Source organism: Mirounga leonina, unplaced genomic scaffold, assembly GCF_011800145.1.
Source record: "Mirounga leonina isolate KUSES-001 unplaced genomic scaffold, KU_Mleo_1.0 Mir_128, whole genome shotgun sequence".
Taxonomy (NCBI): domain Eukaryota; kingdom Metazoa; phylum Chordata; class Mammalia; order Carnivora; family Phocidae; genus Mirounga; species Mirounga leonina.
In genome coordinates this window covers 34125153-34147189 of record NW_023270320.1, presented here as the reverse complement: position 1 = coordinate 34147189, position 22037 = coordinate 34125153, and the positions used below count along the sequence as shown (strand labels likewise).

Here is a 22037-nt window from a genome sequence, read left to right as displayed (position 1 = left end):
ATTCCTAATAAGTCTCTAAAAATCAACATCTTCAAAAGTGAACTCTGATCTGCCTTGCCTGCCTCCCTCCCAAGAAAGCTCTTCTTTAGGCTTCCTGGCTCATGTGACAGCAAGTCAGTCTTCCCTGTGGTCCTGGCAACAACTGCATTCCTCCTTGGATCCTCTTTTTCTCTCAAACTCACATGTCCACCTATCAGGACATTCTGCAGCCCCAGTCTTCAAAGGACAGTCAGCACCAGACCACTTCTCCCCACTTCTCTCACTACCAACCCACCTGAGCCACCACTCGGTCACCTCAGGGCTATGACAAGAGTGCCAGCCAGCCTCCCTGCTTCTCCTCTTGGGGAAGTCGGTTCTCCATATGGCAGCCAGAGCAATTCTTCCTCAAGGTAAGGGGGATATTGCTTCTCTTCTGCCCAAACCTGCAAATACCCTCTACTTCCTTCAGAATAAAAGTCTCTAAATGGATGACGTCCTGCCATGCACCCAGCATGGCGTTCCATGACTCCCAGACTCCATCCTGATCCATTCTCCCTGCTTGCTCGTTCTACTTCAGCCACACTGGTCTCTCTGCTGTTTGCTGAAGAAGCCAGGCATGGAGCTGCTTTGGTAACTTTGCGTGGATCCTCCCTCCACTGTGAATATTCCCGTGACCCTCATATCTTTCCAATAATGGCTATTTGGTGAAGCCTTCCTCCATCACCTTTAAAATATTGTAACCCCACCCTTCCACTCGGTCTCCAGTACTCCTGATGTTAACTACACACACACACACACACACACACAGTTTTTACGATATAAATACCATAAACCACAAATATACATATTGCAAGTTAATTATAGTTTGTCAATCACATCTGTGTAATACGAAGCTATGAAAATGATCAAGTGCATGTAAGACGTGCTGCCGTGCAAATCCAACAACTTGATTATTTGGATTCGTGTGTCTCTGTCAATGAATGGCCAAACTGGCCTAACCCCCAATGAAGCAAACTATTCAGATTTATTAATTTTTCTAAATATCGAGTACATTTATACATATTTATTCCACTCGATACAGAAGAGTCCTTAACTAAAATATACACAATGACATTTCCACCTTCGTAAAGACAAGTAACAAGTTAGGATTGTACAAGAGAAGCAGCAAGGAGAGCAGACAATAAGAATCTGATGCATCAGAGGAGCAGCCATGAGCTTTTTCTATAGGTTTTTTTTTTTCATGTCATTTAAGCTGGTTAAGCAGAAGTAATATATTTCTGGTTTTCTAAGAATTGGTTGTGTGTAAACTAGGAAAAACTTGCACCATGCGCACAGTTCCTATTACTTTCATCGTTAAGGCAACAAAAGCCTCTTGGAGGTTTCTGGGCAGTCGAAGTACCACTGTTCAGGGCATCAGTTCTTACGGAGGAAACTGCAAGCTAGGGGTGGAGGTAAGCAGGAGTAGGTATAATGATACTATGATCCCTTACAGGGTGATGGGAAATTAACACCCTACTAGGAAATATGAATGCTGAATTTTCAAGTAATTTACCATTTACATTACTAGTCTTAAAGATGATAGAATGACTGAAGTATCCTTTTCTAGCTTCTCTAGGCTACCCACATTCCTTGGCTCCTGGCCCCTTTTGTCTATTGTCAAAGTGAGTAAAATGGCATCTCTCTGAGTAAAATGTGCATTTCTTCTGAGGTCCCTCTCCCTCTGACTTCTTCTCTTCTGCCTCTTCCACTTTTAAGGACCCCTGTGATTACACAGGGCCCTCCTGGGTCATCCAGGATAATTACCCCATTTTTAGATCACTTGATTAGTAACCTTCATTCCATCGGTAACCTAATTCCCCTTTGACAGGTAGCCTAACATAGGAATGCCTATGCAGGGGAATAGTCTAGACAAGAAAAATGTAGCCAAGATTTTACCAAATAAATTCTTGAATTATTTAACAGAAATGAATAGAGTTCACCAGTTAGCCAGGACACATGGCTAACCACACAAAAGATTTCCTACTCATAGTATATGTATCTAGTTTCTACATTAACATAAAAAATGTCCTTCTGAACAGAGTAGACTAAAGTCAAAATGCTGTTGATTGATAGCTTCAACTCTGTCCTCTGTTCTATCTTGTGCAAATAATGCAACGTTTCTAGGTCATGGGTGCCTTCTCTAGAAAAAGCTTGATGGGCCAGGTCCATGATCTAAGTGTTTGTCAAATTTTGATTTGTTTTACTTTTTTGACATGATTTTTGTCTTTCAAAACTGAGCAGTGCTGACACATAGCAGAAGCTCAACAAATATTTGTTGAAATGAAATTTTACTGAGAAGGGCTTTATGGAAATCAGATAAAAGCAAGATGCTCCTGCTACAATGTGTGGATGTGCTGGATGAGAGGGAGGGTTGATTATAAGGCTAAAGGTGCCCCACCTACTCTGGACCACTCTCTCCCTATGGTTGGCCCTGAGGGAGTTTCATCAAATCACCAGGTTTTAACAAAGCAGTTTTAAATTCTGGATCTAGATGATATTATGGGGGGGGGGGTCAGTTTTAACATCTTCTGAAACAAATTTACTAAGACAAAACCCTCATACATTCAATGTCATTAAAAAATTAAAATTGCTATTCAAATTATTTCATGACTCATTTTGAAATATGGCAAACCCTAATAGGACAAATCATCTTTAAGTTCCCCGACTTTATGAGCTGCACAATGCCTCTGCTTGCCATTAGATCTGTATGATGTGGATGCATTTATCACATGCAGGGGAATGAACAGGAAGATGCAAGTAGGGACTAAGCAGGCATCCCAGCCATTACATGACCAGAGTTCCCGTGATGCAGTTCAAAGATCTTAATCCCCTAAGAGCAAAGATAGCGTCTAGATGTAAGGAGACAACTTTGCAAAGTAAGGGAAATCGCTTTATAGCATGTTCTTCTCTACCTAATCACTTTTTTGATGACATTAGTAAATGTCTGTACTAATCATAATCCAGACTTGGGGGGAGTGTCATTTTCTAAGCCGATGCCCCTTGATAACTTGATTGTACCTGTACATCCAGGATTCTTACTGAGAGCCTATAATCTGGAAGGCAAATAAATGTCATCCAGGCGGTAGATTCTGCATGAAGGGCAAACAGAAAGACTTAATATCTCATGTAAAAGGTTGCATGAAATCTGAAAAGTGCCCTCTCTTCCACATCATGGAGAAAAGTTAAATTAGAATAAATCTTGATAACTATGTTGTAAATGGTGCTAAGATTCAAAGGGCAGTTTTAATCCTTGTCATGGTTTACACCTACTATAATTGTGTCCCATATAATATTTGGACAGACTGTACTAAAAAAATTGCTTGTTTATCTGAAATTGAAACTTCCCTAGGTGGCCCGTATTTTAGCTGGCAACCCTGTCTGAGAGACCAGTCACCTTTCTTCCAATTTCCACTTTTCAGATCCACAGAACAGGAGGAAGACATTGACAGGGAGGGACTGAAGTCAGAGCTAAATAGCTGTTCTCTCATGACCTCCAGCAGCTGTTGCCGACGTGTTCCCTTCCTGTGTGTATGTGGGACATGATTCCAAGCCTGAAGCCTCTCCAGTGGAAGAGCTATCCATATTCCCTCTGTGGTCTCCTTGCCAGGAACTTCATCCACAGAGCAGCTGTTGCTTTTTATTAGATCAGGCAAAGGAGGCTTGGGGCTCCAGCTTATCGGATGGGGAGGAGGCCACAGCTTTGGAACATGCAACTGGCTGGTGCTGGACTGATGCACTGTACCCCACGGTCTATCTACAGCATGCCCACTGAGCCCCACAGCCTGCAGACACCACCTACAGAAGTATTCTCCACTTTCCAGAAGTCTTAGGAAACCTCAGAGAAAATCATAGGGAGCATTCCCAGATGTTCATGCGGTAGATTTTAATAGTCTGTGAGGAAAAAATCTGCTCAAAGATGTGGATCTCCATATCTTATGGAAATTTTGTAGCTCCCATGTTTTTTTACAAATGATGGAATAGAATTCCAAACAGGCTGGATGAGATTAAATCCACTTCTTTGCATTTGTCTATCAGCAGCACTTGCAGGCTGATGTGTAATTACCACAGACTCCGAAACGAGACTGTTGGGGTTTGAATCCTGGCTCTGTCACCTCCTAGCTGTATAACCTTGGGCAACTCATTTAACCTCTCTGTGTCATTTATAAAGAGGATAATCATAGTGTCCACCATACAGAACTGTTGTAAGGATCAAACAAGCCAACATGGACAAAACAATTAGAATAGGGTCCGTGTATCACAATCCCACAGACACATACGAAACTATTTTTATCACGTGAGGTTTTAGCCCTAAAAAAAAACTGAAGAGGGCTGCCGATTGGTTTAACATTCTTTGATTTTGTTATTATAAAATGCTAAGTTTTTCTGCTTATTTTGGAAGCCAGTGAAATACATACTTCTTAGGTGATCTTCACACTAGACTTCACAAATCTTATATTTGTATGGAAGAATAAGAGTAGATACACAAGCATCCTAGCAAGTCTGGACAAGAGCAAAGGAATCGGGACAAGGACATCACAATTTCATCTTGACAATACCAGAAAAGCCAACCTGATAGCTTGTTCAAACATACACGTTTGTGGATTCATGCTGGGAAATCTACCTCCAATCATCCTTCAATTCCCACGTATTTAAATTTAAAAAGGATGTCTTCAAAGTGAATACTCTGATACATTTCTCAAGTATCCATTTCTCATCAAGTCATGATGGTTCCAGCATGATCAGCAATATTTCAGAGGCAGTCACTGAGGTCAAAGAGCAATGAGGCCTCGTTTTAGTTAGAGGTCCACCTACCAAACTGACGAAGGTCCAAGCAGAGATTGGCTCCCTCCACTAAGGTGGTGTTTCGGCAAATGGTCCACAGATTGAAGTACATGTAGACGGGCAGGGAGGTGAAAGCCGTGACCCCCAGCCAGGCCAGCATGAAAAGGTACGTCAGCATAATAAACTGCAACAGAGAAAAAGTCGAGAGAGAAAACATGAAATCTACTAGAAAAGAAGAATTTTGCGACTAATTTACAAAATCCAATTTGAAGTGTTAAGTGCCCTCTTGCACAGCTTGTTATCACAACACTGTGGGAAGTGCACCACGGGAAGCTGAGAGATGCTAAATAACATGGGTTCTGTGAAGAACCTGCTGGAAACCCTCCTCATGGTAGAGGTGCCCAGCAACAAAGAAAGAATCCATCTGCCTCGTAATGTCTGTTTCATTCATGTATTTGTCTCAAAAATCTCACCTCACATTTTTTTTTAGACTTTAGAAAATAGTAACTGGTATATTTACAGGGTATATTTACAGAATATTTACAATATTCTGCAAAGTTCAAACTTTGTCCATAAATTTATATTACAACTAAATGAGCACCATTCATACCATAAAGATGAAGCTACTTATGTTTATATTTAATACTGTAAGTGTGGTAATTCTCAAGTCATTTTAGTATTAATGATAGAAGTGATACTTCTCCTTTTCGGTGATCTGTGAACTTTAAATCTAAAGCCTTCTTTCATGAATATTAATTTTATTTTTGCTATAGAAACATAGTAAAATGTGATTTTAAGTTTGAAAATAAAGGGTTTTTTTTTTTGCTTGTTTCAGAAATATTTTTAGTATTTATAAAATGAAGAAAAAGGCTGTTAATGTGCCCAGATACAGTTGAATAAGAGACTTAGTTTCGGCATCGGTTAAATGGATTTTTAGTTCAAGCGTGACTTAGATGCTGACTAGAAAGACAGATGCATATCTTGGTAGATGGATGAAGAGCTGGTAAAAGATAGATAGACGTATTCATGTTGCTTCACATCACTTATCAATGATTTAATCCATATTATCTATGTATAAAATTGTCTCCATAAATATACACCTTGAATTGCCTAAGCTAACACTTGCATTAACAACTGTATTTCAGAGGTAACTGAAAAAGAACAGGTGTAAGTCACAATACCCTGAGGTTTAAGTGCAGGCTTGAATGCACATGTTGATATAAATTGATTATACCTCTCAATGTGTCACTGGATTCATTAGCGTATTTCCCACGATCACAAGAGTAATTCATTATATGAAGTGCCCACGTAGATAAACACCAACTAGAAACAGATGATAGGCAGACAGCCTCACGGGAGTTGCCACATTATTCTGTCACATGGTATTTTTAAATTTAATTTGACTTTTTATTTAAATTCAATTTAATTAACATACAGTGTATTATTAAAATTTAGTGATTCATCAGTGTGAACAAGACCCAGTGCTCATTGCACCAAGTGCCCTCCTTAGTGCCCATCACCCAGTTACCCCATCCTCCCACCCGCCTCCCCTCCAGCAACCCTCAGTTTGTTTCCTGGTGTTAAGAGTCTCTTATGGTTTGTCTCTCTCTCTGTTTTCATCTTATTTTTCCTTCCTTTCCCCTATGTCACATGGCATTAATGAATCATATTCAGATAGTAGAGACTGAAATCAAGATTATCCCTGAAAAGTAGCTAAAGAAGAAAATCACTACCGTAGGAACTGTTCTGCTACTGTATCTGGTTCTTCTCATTTGAACCCTGTATCTGTAAGACTATAGCCTTCTCGGCCATCACTCATGTCCCTGACTGTAGGATTAACAAGTCATCTTCCAGGAAAACACAGAAAACATGAAAGAAGAAAAAAGCCAGGAGAGAGTTTTTAGAACTACATTCTTGCCCACTCTACAATGGTTGATTCATACATTTATTCATTCCTTCAATCCACAAATACTGTGTTAGCAACCATCGTGCATTAGTTCGTGCTCTATGCCCTGGTGATGCATAGGTGGGGAACTCAGTTTTCTGACTGCAAGGAACATTTAGTTTGGTGGACCTCATACTCCTACTAAGTGAAACACCCTCCCAGGTAACTCACATAGCAGTATGCTCTCTCAATCTTCAGCTTTGTTGTTTATGATTATATTTTGTACATGTCCCCTAAAGGGATATAATTTTACTTCCCTTTCTTTCTCCCAATTCAACTACCCTTAACTATATCTGCAAATCAAAATTGGAAGTTGGAAAGAGATGTGTTCTGTTTGTATATGCATTTCTGCATGTACCCGACGATGATCTGAATTTGCATCCTGAGAGAGATCCACTCCAAATTTTAATACCCCTCCTTCCCTCTTTATCTCTGTATACAGTGTATTGTGAGTACCTTACAGTATGACTTGTTTTAAAAGTGGCATTTTCTGAAAGATTTCCTGATGATTGTGCTGTATTTATATAATCAGACTCAGAACATGGGATGATCAGCACATGTGAACATATGTATAAGGGTGAAATTGTATTTTTTTAAGATTTATTTATTTATTTGATGGAGAGAGAGAGAGCACGTGCATGAGCGACTGGGGAGAGGGGCAGAGGAGGAGGGACAGAGAATCTGAAGTAGACTCCACACTCAGCATGGAGCCCCACGTGGGGCTTGATCCCACCACTGCAAGATCATGACCTGAGCTGAAACCAAGAGTTGGATGCTCAACCGACTGAGCCACCCAGGTGCCCCTGAAATTGTGTTTTTAATCCTTTAAACATACTCTATTAGCTCATACAGCAGTAGAATTCTATTTGAAAGTGTCTGAAATGTAGTCCTTGTACACCAAAAGCTAAGTTTCTATAGACACTTGGTTCCCTTCTGAGTTTCAAAGGCACCTTCTAGTAGACTTTTGAAGAGAAACAGTAGTGTATTCTGGCTTAACTTGAACACCTCAGGTCACGTTTTCAAAATGACAATACAGAATAAAATAAATACACGGAATGAAACTAAATCTCTTACTCAACTCTATTAATTTTTTGGTGATGAGTTACAGAGAGACTTTATGGTTTTGGTGAAATCTCAAACAAGTGAAACTCAATTCTCAGAAGACATACTAAAGTAACACTTTTGAAAATTGGTAAACTTGGTGTCACTGTCATGTTAGAACATGCACATCTTTATTAAAGTTGTGTTGTGATTAATATAGAAATTACTGGGATTAAGGGGGTAGGGAATTCATACAACAAATAAGAAAAGAGTCAAGATAAAGCCAATGAGACCTGAGATCAAACCTGTCTCCTGTAAACTGGCAAGTGTCACAGGATTTCAGAAACTCAGAACATAAACACATACTTTTTAATAATACTGCTTAATCTCCTCCCAAATTTGACTTCCTGTTAGTCTCTACTCTGCAATACTAATGGCTGGAGAGTGTGAAGAGGCAGCATCTGTCCTAGCAATGTCCTTGAACTATGATTCGGCAGACATATTCACACCTTTAGGTCCAAGACGAATCAAAGCCTGGTCTAAAAATATTAGAAAATAAAACCTGTTGAATATTAACTTCTTTAAATAACCGAAGGAACTGGAGTAAATATCCTTTACTGACCATTTACTCTTTTCATAGAATTATTTAAGTTTATATCACTTTTAGAATTTTTTTGTCTTGCTCAACAAATACTTAATGAGGGCCTAAGATGTGTTAAAGTATATCCAAGGATTTCAGTCAGAGAAAGCAATAAACACTTCCCCCTTGTTTTTCTCATCAGAGGAAATACAAATATTCCATGTGGACATCTAGACCATATCTGGTCTTAAAACACACTTGATTGTCTACGGTAAACATTTTGTGTGACTCTGCCAGAGAGAAAAGGGCATATTTCCTGGGTAATCTTTATTCTTCCTTTTTTCTGGAATTGGAATGAAGCAAATCAACAGAGGCAGCCTGGCTGCTGGCTCGGCATTCCTCTGTCCTCATGGCGTTTTGCACCCAGTCTAGGTAAGAAAGGTCTGCTGAGCCTCCACGTATTGATAAGCATGCTTCACGTACCAATACCCATTCACTTTTAACACTGCTAAGCTGTATGAGTTGATGAAAGTCATCTTCCGTTCTTTGCCTCTATTCTGTAAGAGGGTAGAGACGGATTGATTTATCAAGCACCAACATGCTACTCATTGTGTCCCTAACCTAAATGTCACATTTATTTAGCAATAAAGGGGGATTTATAGCACATTGATTAAAGGCACAGGCTTTTGAGCTGGATGGAGTCTGGCTGCTCATTATGCTGTTGTGTCTGCCTTTGTAAAATGAGAATACCTGCTAAATTGATCTTACGTGATTTAGTGAGGCTGGAATGAGGTAGCACATAAAAATCATTTGGCATAGAACACAGACAAAATATTAGGTATTTTTATGCAAGAAAGCATTATTGTGACTACTGCCATGACCATAAAAATATATGCTTTGGCTGAATGATAAGTCCGTACGGAATAAAGGAATTAGATTTCATTTCACGTGTGGAGAAAGTAAAAAGAAGAAGTTCTTGAGTCTGGGAAAGTTATTCAAGGCGGGCTCCCACTCGAGGAGAAAGGCTCTAGGAAGTTTGGAAACCACCCCAAAACTGAAGAAATCTTGTTAATGGAACTCCTCGGGGGGAAAAAGCCCTTTTGATGAACATTTTCATTATTTGCAACTGTGGATCTCAAGGCTAATTTATAGTCTCAAGAGTAACGGACATGATACGGCGGCTTGAAGCCCAATGCCTTGCACGGCTAAAAACCACTCAGAAGTCCCCGGAGGGTAATCAGCACGCCTCTGGCTACATCCTCTCTATCTTGGTTTTCCTTCTGTGCCAGGGGATTTCTCAAAAGCTTCTTTTGAAGGTGTTGTTCACTGTAGAATGGGACTTATAATTCAATAGGTTTAGATCCAAAGTGGCCTGGAACACTTAATCGCGTGATGGAAGGCGTGACTTTGGGAACCACCATAGGCACTCATGCTTGCTTTCCTCTGCAAGTCGCGATGCCCGAGCCGATCAATGGAGCTCAGTGTTAACAGAAGAGCTCTCTGCTGGGAGAAAGTATTTGCATGGCTACTAATTCATACGTTTGGTTCTAAGAAAGGCACAAAAGACCTTACTTTTGAATTTTGAGCGTAAACCTGTTACATTTCAGAGAATAGCAGTCCGTGGTCATGAAAGTATCCAAATCAAATGAGCTAAAAATATAATTCTATCTTCCTATGTAATGTTTTATCTTAGGATCTGATAATTACTCGAACTGAAGAATTATTCAAAATGATCAAGTGTAGGGGCGCCTGGGTGGCTCAGTTGGTTAAGCGCTGGCTTCTGCTCAGGTCATGATCTCAGGGTCCTGGGATCTAGCCCTGCATTGGGCTCCCTGCTCGGCAGAGAGTCTGCTTCTCTCTCTCTCTCTCTCTCTGACCTCCTCCCTGCTTGCGCTCTCTCTGTCTGTCTGTCTCAAATAAATTAAAAAAAAAATGATCAAATGTAATCCTGGGTAAAAACAAAATGTACGTAATAAAATATCTCATAATTATCATGTTTATTTCTAGCTTTTCATTGCTAGTACTGTGACAGATACATATTCTGTCATCTGAGCATTAATAATAAATAATAAATATATAATTAATAATATATAAGATAATAAATAATAAGATATTCTTCTTTTTAACTGAGGAATAATGGACAGAAAACAGTATATTAGTTTCAGGTGTATGACCTAATGATTCGCTATTTACATACACTGTGAAATGATCGCCACAATCAATAAGTCCAGGTAACATCTGTCACCATACACGTCTCAAAATTTTTTTCTTGTGATGAGAACTTTCAAGACCTACCTCTTAGCAACTTTAAAATACGCAATGCCACATCGTTTGCTCTAGTCACCAGGCAGGCAGAAATAGCTCAGAGCCCAGATGTACTGTGATGAAGACGGCTGACTAGTGGATATTAGTCAGGAACACAGCCTCTGATTGTGGTTTTCAACCATGGCCACACAGGGGGAGCACTCGGCAACAATGGGAGAGAAGGGCCTTGCCCATGCAGACTAGATCTACATCTATACATTTTAAAATATCTATTTATTAAAGAGAGAAAGAGAGAGAAAGCGAGTGAGGGGAGGGGCAGAGGGAGAGAATCTTCCAGCAGACTCCCCACTGAGCACAGAGCCTGATGTGGGGCTCAATCCCACGACCCAGGAGATCACGACCTGAGCTGAAATCCAGAGCTGGATACTTAACCAACTGAGCCACCCAGGTGCCCCAGACTATATCTATATTTTAAAACATTTCTGCAAGTGATTCTAATGGGCTTCTGGTGTTAAGAACTACTGCTCTATTGGAATCAATAAAGCTCTCAGGGGTACATTTGACATGAGGACTTCATTGATATTCATCTTTAGGATCTTCAGAGGACCACATCTGAAGTAAAAAAAAAGGTGAAGTTGGGATGATTTGCCAGAAATTTATGCCAGTGTCAGCCAAATGCATGGATGAGCGAGGCACTGGACATGAACCAGATTTCTAAATCAGAGTTTCTCAAATTCAGCACTATGGAAATTGGGGGCCAGCAAATTCTTTATAGCGGGAATGTCCTGCACCTGGCAGCAAGCTTAGCAGCATCCGTGGCCTCAGGCCACCAGATGCCAATTGCGTAGCCACCATTTCTCAATGTCCTCAGTGAGGAAAATAGCCCTTGGTTGAGAATGACAATTCTAACACAAAATAATACCGAATCAAAGAAAAGCAAATCAATACCTGAATATGCTACCACTACACATGCAAAATGGAGCAGCATTAACAATATTGAACTCAGAAGGCTCCAGAAAGCACACCATGTAAAGTTTACTGCAGAAAAAAATTATGTCACTTATTATGTAAATTAACTTGAAAATATGTAATCATCATCATCTTCATTGTCATCATGATGGCCCCAAACTACCTAAGCACAAGCAGTGATCAGAAAATTGTTTTAAAAATGATTTGCTACGTGTATAGCAGCTGCGTTCATCATTGCCAAAACTTGGAAGAAATGAAGATGTCCTTGAGTCAGTGAACGGATAAATAGACTGTGGTCCATCCAGACAATGGAGTATCACTCAGTACTAAAAGGAAATGAGCTATCAGGTCATGCAAAGACGTGGAGGGAACTCTAAAAATGCGTATTACTAATGAAAGAAGCCAATCTGAAAAGGCTACCTACTGTATGACATTCTGGAAAAAGTAAATCTATTAAGGCAGTAAAAAGATCAGTGGTTGCCAGGGGCTAGGGGAGAGGGAGGATGAATGGGTGGAGTGCAGAGGGCTTTTAGGGCAGAGGGACTGCTCTGTGTGATGCTACCACGGTAGATACATGATATTATACATTTGTCCAAACCCCTAGAATGTACAACACCAAGTTGAACTAATGCCAACTATGACCTTTAGGTTCATTGGCTGTGGCAAATGTACCACTCTGGTGTGGGATTTTCATAGTGATGGAGGTTGTACATATGTGGGGGCCAGGGGGATACAGGACATCTCTGTACTTCCCGCTCAATTTTGATGTGAGCCTAAAACTGCTCTAAAAACCAACATCTCTTTTAAAATATACTCATTGTAATGTTTCCTTCTTTACTACCTTGCATCGGTCTCATTCATTGAACAAATCAAATGCAAGCACTTCAGAATGTAATACACAATCTGTCAGGATTTTGCACCTGCCTGATGGAACACCTTGATAACTGCAGTATCCTAAACATTTCATTCTAACTTTCAGCCTCCAGGTTACTCATAGAACTTCCAGATTTATGAGCCCCTTTTATTCATCAGTTCATTAGTAATTAAAATTTCCTGTGTGTCAACAATGTGCACTGTATAAGGCCTTGGGTATGTACTGGTCAACAACAGACTTTAGTCACTTTTTCTCTGTGAAAACACAGTAAGGGTCCCTGTTCATCAACACGCTCAGCATATGTGTACGTGTACCAGTCGCCTGACTATTCCAACTAGACTGGAAACTCCCCAGAAGCAGGGACACTGTCTTGTACCTTTTCACATCACCAGTGCCCAGCATGGCAACTCAGTCTATGTAAGAAATCCTCAAAATAGTTAGCGAAAGAGATTTTACTTTTACTTTTTTTTGAGAGAGAGAGAGAGTGAGTGTGTGTGAGCTGGGAGGGGCAGAGGGAGAGAGAGAATTTTAAGCAGACTCCCTAATGAGCTCAGAGCCTGATTCGGGGCTTGATCTCCACCACCCTGAGATCCTGAAATCAAGAGTCGGACGCTTAACTGACTACACCACCCAGGTGCCCGAGTTTTTACTTTTTCAAGCCAAGACAGGGTTCAAGTAAAATCAAGTAATTTTAAGAACGAAAGCATCAATGGCCTAGTAGAATACATTCCTTTCCAGCAAATATTACTATAGAGAACATTTTCTTTTAGTGAATGCTATTTTAATATCAATTATATAGCCAATGTGTGAAAATGTTTTTTTTTTTGACCAAGGATTCCAATATAATAATGCGAAGCTTAGTAATTCCTCAGTGAACGTTTAAATTTTTACATCCTAATTAGTGTACTTAGTTTCCCCCAAAGCAACATAAACTACAGAAATTAATATCAAAATGAGAAAAATAGGCAAAGAAATGGAGTCTCAAAAAACTGTGGTGATGGAATATAATGCAACCATCAAAAGGAATGAGATCTTGCCATTTGCAACGACGTGGATGGAACTGGAGGGTGTTATGCTGAGCGAAATGTCAATCAGAGAAAGACATGTATCATATGACCTCATTGATATGAGGAATTCTTAATCTCAGGAAACAAACTGAGGGCTGCTGGAGTGGGGGGTGGGGTGGGAGGGATGGGGTGACTGGGTGATAGACACTGGGGAGGGTATGTGCTCTGGTAAGTGCTGTGAATTGTGCAAGACTGTTGAATCTCAGATCTGTACCTCTGAAACAAATAATGCAATATATGTTAAGAAAAAAAAAAAAAGAAGATAGCAGGAGGGGAAGAATGAAGGGGCGGAAATCGGAGGGGGAGAGGAACGATGAGAGACGATGGACTCTGAAAAACAAACTGAGGGTTCTACAGGGGTGGGAGGATGGGTTAGCCTGGTGATGGGTATTGAGGAGGGCACGTTCTGCATGGAGCACTGGGTGTTATGCATAAACAATGAATCATGGAACACTACATCTAAAACTAATGATGTAATGTATGGTGATTAACATAACAATAAAAAAGTAAAAAAAATGTGGCGAAGCATGATTTGTCTGTATAATATTACTGATTTAAGGGCAAAGTCATAAAATATACAGTTCTTGCTTTTATTCTAAAAGTAAGTATAAAAACAAGTATCTTTTGTATCAAGATTATTCCCAGCATAGCGGGCACAAAGTTCTTGGTTGGAAAACAGAGGTATCCATTAACCAAACTATACACTTGTTATCCATGATGATTACTTCATCCTTAACCGAGTGGCCTATTTAAATAACTATTACATGTATGAAAATATTTGGTACATCAACATTAATGAAACCAATTAAAAAAATTATTTCATTTCCAGTGGCGAGACGTGTCTTGAATTTAAAAATCTAACATGAGAAGCCCTTACATTTTACAACAGGTGTTTTCATTTTGTCAATGTCATTTTATGAGGCTAACTGAAATTTTCTGTCAACTTTTATGCTCAAAATCTGAAAAGAATGAGACTTATTTTCTTTTTTCCTATAACTGATGTGATAGTATCATTAATATCCAAAAAGTCAAGCTGAGATTGGTCTCCTGTCCCAGTATTTACAGTTTGGGTCTGAAACCCTGCATGGGATCTGCTTCAGATACATGTGGCAAATAAAATCCTGGTTCCTTCCTCCACAATGCAATGTTTTTTAACACATTATTTCCAAAAACTACCACTGTGCTTGAAGCAGTTTATGTTTCCCCTCGTACTGAGAAACTAGGGTGACAGTGTATTGTTATAATCTAAAAAAAATGACCTTGCCCTCTCCAGGTTAGGTGTATCCTAGAGAGCATAGGCCTTATTGTAGGAACTCTGGCTTGCAGTCTTGGATCAAAAACGTTATTTTTTTTTTAAATTTAATTTCAAAAGACACTACACTTTAGAGATAGACTAGAATGAAGAGTTCCTTGATGACAACTTTACTTAGAAAGTTACCTTAGGACTCCCGATGGGCAGTCATCAAAACAGAAAAGTATGTGTTCTGTGTTCCACAGAGCATCCTTGTATTGTAAAAAAAGAGGTAATTCATGATCATGGATAAAAGCAAAGGTTAAAATGAGGACATCTCCGCAGTGAAGGACTTCCAATTATCACTGAGTGATCTCCCCAAAATGTCAAACAGAGAGCAGCTGATGAGTTACAAAAGACCCTCCCAAACAGGTAAGTATCCCACTAAATATTAGCCCAAATGCACCACAAAATGACAAGGCGAATCCTGATCAGGAGGGATCAGGAGGTTGGTGACGGGGCTGTGTGCCAGACGAGTCGCTGATTTTCAGGTGGTGGTTTCCTCAGCTGTGAAATGAGAGTAATATCCGTTTCTACTTCACGCAGTTTTCTGGAGCATTAAATGCCCTAGGATTTTGTAAACTGCATTACACAGCAACTGGCATTTATAAGCACCTAACAAACATTTCCCATTATTATTACTGCACTTATTATTAAAACTAGATTGTAGGCTATGAAAATGAACTATGAGTTATGACATATTGAATAGATTTAAAGGTAATTATATAGAGTGTAGACACACTGGTCTAAAATGCTGTGGTCAAAATCTATAAGCATCTGAGGCTAACGGGAAAGGTATTTGAAAGTAAATAAATAGAATACATTTCATCATCTGTAAAATGAGATTAACAATAGTAACTGTTTAATTTTGTTGCTTTAAACACCATATGCGGCACACTGTTGTGAGCTGAATGTTATTTTTCTCCAAAATTTATGTGATGAAGTCTTAAGCCCCAGTACCTCATAATGTGAGCTTATTTGGACACAGGGTTTTTACAGGAGGTAAGAAAATTAAAGATGAGGTTATTAGGCTGGGCTCTAATCCAATATAACAGGTGTCCTGGAGACAGGGAGAGCTGAGCACAGACATGCATTCAGGGAGGACGTCATGCGGAGATGTGGGTAATGATCGGGGGATGCCAAAGACGGCCACCAACACACCAAGGCTAGAGGAACAGATTCTCCCACATGGCCTCAGAAGGAGCCAACCCTCCCAACACCCTGACCTGGGACTTCTGGCTTCCAGAAATGTGAGACAATAAATCTCCACTGTTTAGGCCATTCACTGTGGTCCCTTTGTTATGGCAGCCCTCGCAAATGAATACACATACTTTCTGAAGTTTTTCTTGTTTTATTTGAGTCTTAGAGCAGGTAATTTGTGAAAAATAAATGTAGGAACCTCCAGAGAGAAGTACATTTAAGAATTCCATTACTTCAAAACTGTTGGGCTTAAAAATCTAAAGTGTCAGAACAAGCATAGATTCTGAGATCCACGTTGGTGTCATAATGGTAATTAGGAAATTTTTGGAAATGAGAAAACTTAGTGATGGCACAACACATACTTCCAGACTTCAAACTGTGAGACACTGAATGCCTCCCCAGTTGAAGCTCAATAAATACGATTTTTGGTTTAATATCTAATGGAAATTCAAAGAAAATAAGTATTTCTATATTCATTAAACTCATTAAGCTCATGTTTAATGTATCGAATAAAATGTGTTGACTCGTACTCAACTAGGTGCCATTTAACTTAAGTAAATTTTGTTACTTAAAGCATTTTTTTTAATTTTTTTTAAGATTTTATTTATTTGCGAGAGAGAATGAGAGAGAGCATGAGAGGGAGGAGGGTCAGAGGGAGAAGCAGACTCCCTGTTGAGCAGGGAGCCCGATGTAGGACTCGATCCTGGGACTCCAGGATCATGACCTGAGCCGAAGGCAGTCGCCCAACCAACTGAGCCACCCAGGTGCCCCTACTTAAAGCATTTTAATGACTTTTCACATGATATCATAATACAAAGGTTAATACTGTGCTTTTATGTTTTATGTGTCTCACATTCAGGGTTTTGAAGGATAGCATTTAAAATTTTGAAATGGGGCGCCTGGGTGGCTCAGTTGGTTAAGCGACTGCCTTCGGCTCAGGTCATGATCCTGGAGTCCCGGGATCAAGTCCCACATCGGGCTCCCTGCTCGGCGGGGAGTCTGCTTCTCCCTCTGACCCTCCTCCCTCTCATGCTCTCTGTCTCTCATTCTCTCTCTCGCAAATAAATAAAATCTTAAAAAAAATAAAATTAAATAAATAAATAAATAAATAAAATTTTGAAATGAACTTGAATTGATCTTGATACTGCATGAGGGGAAACTCATAATGCAGATCAACTTATGCCTTCAAGAGCATTCATTAAGAAAAGAGAGTATTGATTAGCATCCTCTATTCAGTGATATAATGCTGCTTTAACATTAACTGCATTTGTGCTGATGTAGATTCAATTAGTAACCATTTTACTTTTTATACAACATAGAGAGACAGGGACAGAATAACAAGTTTCTTTTACTCCTAATTCTGGAAGCTTTTCACTTAATATGGTTGTTGCCAAAAACAAAAACAAAAACAAAACCACAACTATTCCACTCTTGAATAATATTCAGTATTCCAAGAAATTCATTGACCTAGCACCAAGAGGACATTTTTAATGTGAAGGAAGACTGATAACCCAGGCTAACAGGTGAACTCATAGAACACAGAGTAGACTGTAAGGTATAATCTACCTACAAATGAAAAAAAAAAAAAAGGCAGCAGAGTAGAAATAGGGAAGAAGGGAAGATGAGTAGCAGGAGAGGGTGACTGAACCCCGCCCCCCATTCGCTGTGACCGCAAACCCCGCGGGACAAGCGAGGTGGGTGTGTTGTGCGGAGAGAGGGTCACAGGTCCCGTGACCCTGTACTTCTGAGCAGGGGAGTTGGGCCCCTGGGTGCCCCCATGCTCTGCAGATGCACAAGCATGCAGCTCCTACTTCTGCGGAGTTCTGCTCATTCCCTTAATTTTTAAACTGCTCTTGTGCTTTAACAGATACACATGCATTGTCTGCATTGTACTAGCTCTAGAATAGAAGTTTGATTTACCATTAAATATCGTATCAGTAAGGATTTAAAACATAATTAAATATAACAGTATAATTTTTACCTTATGTCATATTAAACAGAAATTACATAGTACAGTTCCCTCAAATTTACAGTAAAATGCAAAGGCATATATTTAAGGAGGAGAGACACATACACTGTCCCCAATTGCAGATGGACTTTTTCTGTAATTCTAGATATTGAATGGAAACCCCAAAGCCCTTTGGGAAAAAAAATCATGACTCACTCTCCAGCTTTGCTGCCTCTAAAACAAAAACCAGTTATGTTGCATATGATTTGAGAATCTGCAGCTGAATTTTCACACGGAATAATCTTAACTTAGTAAATAGTATTTTTAAGATTTTAGATAGCCATCGCAGGAGGGAATGTTACCGTGATAAAAAAAAAAAACAAACTTTAATTCTTGGCAGATGAATGCAAACACCTCTGTGCTATTGCAACAAACCCACATTAAACCCTGATCATTGGCAAATAACATACCCAGGCGCTCACGCATCTGCCGCAAGTGGTGATTTTGAAATCCCCATAGAGATCTTTGATGGCACCAGTCGTGAAGAAACCTTCCACCATCAGCAGAATGCCATAAACAAAGAAGGCAGCCGCGATGCCATAGATCACATACTTGAAGATGTCAATCCTGGGGGAGAAGAGACAAAGGGCTTTACTTTAATAACTCTTCATGCCTGACTGGCAGCAATTGATTCTCACGTGCTCGTGGCTCCTTCAGAATGAGAGCCACAGAATATTTATGTCCATAAGGGAGGCTGGATTTAAAAACATTTTTGCTTCAGAGGCCTAATGTTTGTATACATTTTTTGTTCAGCCTCTGCTAGTATTTGTTGACAGGGCTTTTGACCTTTGTTTTCCCCTCTTTTCTTCCTGCCTCCCCTTCCCTTGTTCACGCCAAGGTAGTGTTGGGCAAGCACTGAGTCACATTGTGAAAGAGTCTGCTGAAATTCATTTATTAAGTATGATAATCATCATATAATTTCTCCTATTATGACAAAGTATCAAGTATAAAGATTTATACATCTACTACCGAGTTTTGAAAACAAAAGAGGAAGAAAGCATCATGGTTAATGATGAATCCATTTTCAATTAAATGACCACCTCATATTTTTCTTATTATAGCCAATTATAATTATGTTTTATTCCACACTTACTGTAAACAGTCACTGATATTTTCTGCTGATAACAATGTCAATAATGGAAAAAATTATGTTTTTAAAGAAAAGTTATAGTTTTGAAAAATCAAGCCTTTGAGGCAGAATCACTAATAGATTCAGAATTTGGATACGGAACTGGGCCTGAGCCCAGTTTGGGCATAATACCATGGAGGAATGGGAGGGCATTCTTTCCTTTCTTATGATTCAGTGCCCATGTATTTAAAGGCAGAGGGCAGGGAGAGACACATGTATCGTCTATAAATTGCAGACAGATGTTTCTGTTATTCTAGATACTAAATGAGAATCCCAAAGCCCTTTGGAACGAAAAACCATAAGTTAACAATTTTGCTACTTCTAGAAACAAAGCTTCTTGTGCAGCCATGGTATGTGGAGAGGGATATATGTTAGCTGACGTTCTGTTTTCACACTCTTGATATCCATTTGTAAGAAAATTGCTCTATATTTCTCACTGTCAAGTTTATTTTTTTTCTCTTTCCTCTGATTATTAGAGTATGAATGGAGTAGACAGGGTGGAGGCCAATGATGGAGATAGCCTGTTGACTGTTTATAAGGGGACAAATGAGGGATTAGAAAGCTTGATCATGCTGATAGAGATTTAGAAACTCTTGATGTTATGACAATATTTTTAAAAGAATACATGCAATAGCATAAGTGAATTTGTTGCATATAAAAAGAATAAGAAGAGCCTGCTAACTTTCACTGTACCAGGGCAATTGTTTAGTGACTGATTTTCACTGACTGAAAATCTAAATATTGCACAATTTTACTTGTCAAGGGCAATGAGGTAGATGATGTGAACTTGCAAGCTTATCATGCATGTGAAAGAATCTGAGGATTTCAACTTACAGATGGGACTTTGAAGAATTTGATTCAATGGGCTTCTCCATAAAACTTTTAGGTTAAAATGACATGTTTGAAAATATACTTAAATTTTTATTCAGAAATAATTTCAAATTTATAAAAGAAGTTGTGGAAAATGAACAGTATGAAGATAAACTATACATCCTTTATTTTATAATATTTTACCTCATATATTGTTTTCTTGTGTTTCTCTCTGTCTCTGGAGAATTACATCTGAACATAGAAAAATTCTCCACAGTATACTTATTGACTTCAGGGAATCTAACATTGCTATAATATTTGTGTCAAATCTCTTATTGTATTCCAGTTTTACCAACTGGACTGACCCAATGATGAACTTCCTGGCATCTTCTTTCCCAATAAGGGATCCGGTCTAGGGGTAAGTACTGCATTCACTGGCCACCTGTCTTTACTTTCTTTTAACCAAGAACACATCCACAGCCTCTTTGTCTTTATGAAATTAATTGACGCTCTTGAGGAGTATAATCCCACTCTGTCCTTATTAGATAACATTCTTCATTTTGAGTTTGTCTGATGTTTCCTCCTGATTAGATTCAGATTACTCATTCATGGCTGGAATACAATAAAGGTGACTTTCTGTGCATCTGCCCCTCAGTAGTGATGCTGATTTGGATCATCTAGACAAGATGATGTCTAATTTCTGTACTGTGCAATTGCTATTGTTTCCTTTGTAGCTAGTAAGTCATCTGTGAAGAGACAAACATCCTGTTCTACATTAAAACTTCCTGCCAGTGTTAGCAGTCATTGACGGATCTTGACTGATCCAATCTTCCTATTGCATTAACAAAATGCTCATTTTCTAACTGTAGTACTCATTCACATTTACCAGTTGGTACTAGATATTCTGATGTAAGCAAGAGCCCCCCTTTTCCCCTTTTTATTAATTTTTTGTTTGTCTATTTATTAATTATATGGCCTAAGGATGTCTGCTTTTTTCTCTGAAGTTTATAAGCCAACTACTCTACTTAATTATTTTGGTGCTTAAATTATTCTAGACTTGGCCAGTGGGCATTCCCAAAGCCGACTCCTATATCCTTGTGACATGTGCCCATCATTTTTTGTAAAATATTCCTTTCTTTCTCACACAGCAAGAGGACCGAGGCTCTCTTTGTACATACCTCCCTCAACCCCCCAATTAGGCATCTCTTTGCCAAGCCCTGGTTCTTTTTTTTTTTTTTTAAATCGTTTTTTTATTTTATTTATTTATTTATTTATTTTATTTTTTTTAAATTCTTATGTTAATCCCCATACATTACATCATTAGTTTTAGATGAAGTATTCCATGATTCATTGTTTGTGCATAACACCCAGTGCTCCATGCAGAATGTGCCCTCCTCAATACCCACCACCAGGCTAACCCATCCTCCCACCCCCCTCCCCTCTAGAACCCTGTTTGTTTTTCAGAGTCCATCGTCTCTCATGGTTCGTCTACCCCTCCGATTTCCCCCGCTTCATTCTTCCCCTCCTGCTACCTTCTTCTTCTTCTTTTTTTTTTTCTTAACATATATTGCATTATTTGTTTCAGAGGTACAGATCTGAGATTCAACAGTCTTGCACAATTCACAGCACTTACCTGGTTCTTTTTTTTAATGTGTCTATATTTATTTTTTAATTTAAATTCAATTAATTAACATAATGTATTATTCGTTTCAGGGGTACAGGTCTGTGATTCATTAGTCTTATACCCAGTGCTCATTACAACACATACCCTCCCCAATGTCCATCACCCAGCCACCCCATCCCTCTACCCCACGTCCCCTCCAGCAACCCTCAATTTGTTTCCTATGATTAAAAGTCTCTTATGGTTTGTCTCCCTCTCTGGTTTCATCTTGTTTCATTTTTTCCTCTCTTCCCTTATGATCCTCTGTTTTGTTTCTTAAATTCCACATATCAGTGAGATCATATGATAATTGTCTTTCTCTGATTGACTTATTTCGCTCAGCATAATACCCTCTAGTTCCATCCACGTCGTTGCAAATGGCAAGACCTCATTCCTTT

General features: G+C 39.2%; 1 protein-coding gene across 1 annotated transcript in view; it reads right to left on the bottom strand.

Moving 5' to 3' along the window:
• Nucleotides 1-22037, bottom strand: part of GPM6A (glycoprotein M6A) — a 328162-nt gene that overhangs the window by 8585 nt on the left and 297540 nt on the right. The window contains exons 3-4 of the mRNA XM_035004302.1: nucleotides 18451-18607; nucleotides 4831-4984 (exon numbers count right to left, since the gene is read on the bottom strand). Coding sequence (XP_034860193.1) covers nucleotides 4831-4984; nucleotides 18451-18607 — 311 coding nt within the window. The remainder of the gene's footprint in view (nucleotides 1-4830; nucleotides 4985-18450; nucleotides 18608-22037) is intronic.